The sequence below is a fragment of the Cystoisospora suis genome (genome assembly GCF_002600585.1).
Source record: "Cystoisospora suis strain Wien I chromosome Unknown contig_4273, whole genome shotgun sequence".
Lineage (NCBI taxonomy): Eukaryota > Apicomplexa > Conoidasida > Eucoccidiorida > Sarcocystidae > Cystoisospora > Cystoisospora suis.
This window is the reverse complement of record NW_027157065.1, coordinates 1-4196: the sequence shown is the minus strand read 5'-3', so window position 1 is coordinate 4196 and position 4196 is coordinate 1. Positions and strand designations below refer to the sequence as shown.

Below are 4196 nucleotides of genomic sequence, written 5' to 3'. Positions count from 1 at the left end.
CGAGCTAACTGGGGTTACAAACTCGTTCAGGTGACTGTACCTGTCTTCCGAGGAACAACGCAGGACCAAGAGCACTTGTATGGCGATGGACTCCGTTGAAATAACATAACTTAACCGAATCCAGCCTTCAGTAAGCAGGCATGTCATGCCCGCCCAGCGAGCAATATCTCCCCCTGCCCGGCTCTCACGCGAGGGTAGATCGAGATTTCTTCCTAAACCTGAGCAGTAGGAGGTTTCACGCAAAGAGGGCCCCGGTCGACTCTTCCTTCTTCAACAGAACCATCATCATTCCCTTCCAAAGTTACGGCTTCATCCACGGAATAACACTCAACACCTGAACAAAAGTTGCAGAAGTGCCTTTTTGCTGCCCAACCGCTGCACAAGCTATCTAGGTGACAAGGCTGTATTAGAGAGAGAGCACTCAGTCTCTTCTTTCTATAAAGACTAGCTACCACGAGAAGCTGTTCGCAGATTCTCCATCAGAAAGCGTGCCTGCCACCCCTGCAATACAAACTCTTTCGCTGCCGCTTGTCCTTTGTACTCCAGCTTGTGAATCAAGAGAGAACTATTTTCGAGTGCGCAAACTCCAGATTCGCAGAGGTGTCGCCATTTGGCATCGGCGAGAATCTGTTTGTCCCGCTCCGTCTCTTAGAAAGCCACCCACGCTGGGTCCATTCATCTGGTTTTTCTGGAGTTATGACTTGAGAAATGCAGTTCTAGAGGAAAGGACTCTCGAAATCCATATCTACTGTCGTCTCCTTGTAGTGTTTTTCTTTAAAAGACAGACAGTCAAGAAGAGAATAGACTTTCTAGAGCCCCTATGTATATAGGTGGAAAGACGTGAAGAGAATCCAGAGAAACTCTGAAAGGAATCGATCATATCGATTATGAGACTGACGAAAAAGAAAGAAAGAAAGAAGAGATTTCCGAAAGAGCTATCTATCTCCTCTTCCTTTCTAGTGGATGGTGTCTACAACTGGGATGAAAAACAAAGAGATGAAAAGGCGAAAGGTAAAATCTTAGATTATGAGAAAGGAAGGAGAGCCTTCTCAAAAACGTTTGTGTGACAAGTCTTCCTCCATCGATGGTGGGGTGTATGTACACCTCACCATCCTTTTCCACAGCACTTCATTTAAAAACCAAGGGGCGACGGATCGACTCAGAACATTAGAAAGAAATCTATACATCCTCGGCTGAATAAACTTCTGTATAAGAAAGCCTGTCAAGGAAATAGACAGACAGACAGAGAAACAGATAGATAGATAGCCTCTTTCACACCGCATGCAGTTTCTCAGCAAATTCCTTCTCCCTCTGAGAGATGCCTTCAAATACATACACCGCTCAACAGACACATAAAGAGATCATAGATCGATAGCCGAGAACCGTAGCTAGCTAGATAGAGAGAGATTGAATAAAGACACCAAGAGATAGATAGAAACATTGGACTTTGAGCGAAGAAAGAGAAGAAGAAGAAGAAAGGGACAAGTAGAGAAGTCCGTTTTTGTATCCAGTAGGTCGTTCGTTCGTTTATCGAGGCGGAGGTGCCTGCTGCATTTGCTGCTGGAGTTGTAGACGTCTCCGAATCTCCACGTTCTTCTCATGCTGTCGCCACTCTGTCTCTGCAAGGAAAGCTTGCTTATCGAGGTACCTAAGAAAAGAGGAGCACTCCAATAGAAAATTATATCAAGAGAAACCTTTCTTATCCCCCTGATTGAAGAAGAAAGAGAAGAACCAAAACGTAGAAGAGAAGAAGAAGAAGATAAAAAGAAGACGAAGAAACGAGTTTGAAGAAGATCAAGAAAAGCGCCGGAGAGAAAAGCAAGGTAGTACGTCTCCTTTGGATGTGTCTCTTCTTCATCTTCTTCAAGAAGACGAGGAGACAGAAGATCGTTCTTGACTTGTAGATGAAAGGCTAAAAAAGCGAGCAAATCACATCTTTCTATTCCTGTCTTGACGGAGAGAAAGAACGAAGGAAAAAGCGAAGAGAAGATGAAGAAAGCAATCTACCTATCTATCTTTAATCTATCCTTGAGCTATCTTTCTAGAGATAGAAGACAGATAGAACAGAAATGTAGGCCAGTGAGAGAGAATTTCTTTTCTTCTTTTGTCTCGTCTCTTACCCGTGGCCGCTTTTAAGCTCTGCCTCGATGCCTGTATCACGCTTGAACTTGTCCCTACGCGCACAAACAGACAAAGAAAGAAAGAAAGAAAAAATGAGAAGAAAGAAAGGAAGAAAGATAGATAGATGAAACAGAGAAAGAAGAAAGAGGAATTAACGAAAGGAAGTACCGATAGCTAGAGGAGCATACTTCCTTCTCTCGTTCACTAGATCCACAGATAGATAGAGAGATAGACAGACTGATAGATAGAGATAGAGAAATAGAGGGAAAGAAGAAAAAAGAAAGGAGATAGACTTCATACGGAGATGAGCTGTACAGAAGAACGTAGAAGAAAGAGAGAAAGAAAGAAAGGGGATGAAAAGAGATGCGAGAAAGAGAGACGTCCCATGTAAGAGATCTCTGTAAACGAAGGTGTATGAAGAAAGAGAGAAAGCGATCTTGAAAGATAACTGGATTGAATCTTCTTTCTTAAACAAGACTTTTCTCCACATGTGTTAGATACCCAAGATGCCGAGAAACAAAGAAAGAAAGATAGATGAAGAGGAGGAAGTAGAAGAGAATTGTATGGAGTCTCACCAGTCTGCCTGAGATTTCTGAACGGAATTTATCGTCGCTGGACCGTCGAGAGCTTGAGAAACGAAAAGAAAGAGAAAGAAAAGAAGAATAAAGATGAGAAAGAATGAAGGAAAGAAATGACGAAGAAGGGAAGGGAGGACGTAAGACACATTGAAAGAGATAAGAAAGAGACAGCGTCCCTTTCATTCTCTTTCTCTGTCTGTTTGTCTCTACATGCAAGGCTATCTCTACACAGATACAGCTAGATAACCCTATACAGAGGAAGAAGATAGCCGAAGGTTCTCTTTCCTTCCTTCTCACTCTTTCCTTCTTATCCCTTTCTTTTCTTGTTTCTTTCATTCTAACCCCTCTCTTTCTTTCTTTCTTACCTGAGACAAGAGAGTCGAGATGAGCGAACTTCCCTCCTAGTTGTCTCTGCCGACTCTTCTCTTGCTGCTTTAAGAAGGCGCGATAGTCAGCTGACTCTGCCTCCATAGCCTTCTCTACTCTAGACACACAAAGCAGGAGAAGACAAGCGGGCAAGGAAGATCGGTAGAGACAGAAAGAAAAAGAAAAGAAGAAAGAGAAAACACATAAAAGAAACCCAAAGAAAGAGATGAAGAAGAGAAGAGAAGAGACAGAGACAGTCTGTTTGAAGCTGCTGTTGCTGTCTCCATACTTCCTCGGATACTTGTCTCCCCGAGAAGATAGAGAAGAATGTACATATACGTAGACATATACATAGATATAACTAAGCATATGCATACACATCGACATGTATAGACATGCTTTCTTCTTTTCATCCACAGTACGTTTCTCTATCTGTCAGATTTCTAGGCTTCATACATCATTACGTAGAAAGGCCCCTTCTACGTAAATAGATAGATCGACTGAAGCTAGACAGATACAGATATGTGAACTAAGGAGAGATAGATAGATAAATAGAGGCCGACAAGAATGTATATATATATATATATGCGTATATGTATGTAGACAGATCGAGGTATACATATGTAGGGAGCATCACGAAAAGAGGAGAGTGTGGATACACGTAAGAAAGACTATGGTAAAGAAGAAGAAGAAAGAAACGAAGAGAGAGAAAACAGAGAAGACTGGTTTGTTCTGCTTGAAGCAAAAGCATCACACGACACGATGGATAAAGCCCAAACGAAAAGAAGTCGGAGAAACGAGAAGAGAAGAATGACCTGCCCCTTTAAAGCTGACTAGCTGCGCTGCCTCCTCCTCCTTCTCCTCCTCCTACTACTACTACTCCTAACTACTACTCCTCCTCCTACTACTAGGCCTAGTCCTACTACAGCTAGTATGTTCTTCTTCTTTTTCTTACTCGACAGTTTGGCCTGCAAATCTGACGACTTTCTTCACTAGAATCTCTCCCGCATCTTCCTCTACAAATGCAAAGAGAAAGAAAGAAAGAATGAGAAAGAGTGAGAAAGAAACAAAGAAAGAAAGAGAGAAAGAAAGAAAGAAAGAAGAGTGAGAAAGAAAGAAAGAAAGAGAGAA

General features: G+C 42.2%; 1 protein-coding gene across 1 annotated transcript; it reads right to left on the bottom strand.

The window, feature by feature from the left end:
* Positions 1-1123: 1123 nt before the first annotated feature.
* Positions 1124-4081, bottom strand: CSUI_007895 (bucentaur or craniofacial development domain-containing protein). Its single transcript, XM_068068038.1, has 5 exons — positions 4021-4081; positions 3065-3183; positions 2697-2748; positions 2121-2174; positions 1124-1648 (listed from the first exon to the last, which is right to left on the bottom strand). Exons 2-5 carry the CDS (start codon positions 3168-3170, stop codon positions 1528-1530), a joined length of 333 nt encoding a protein of 110 aa, XP_067919985.1. The 5' UTR covers positions 3171-3183; positions 4021-4081; the 3' UTR covers positions 1124-1527.
* Between the last annotated feature and the right edge of the window lie 115 nt (positions 4082-4196).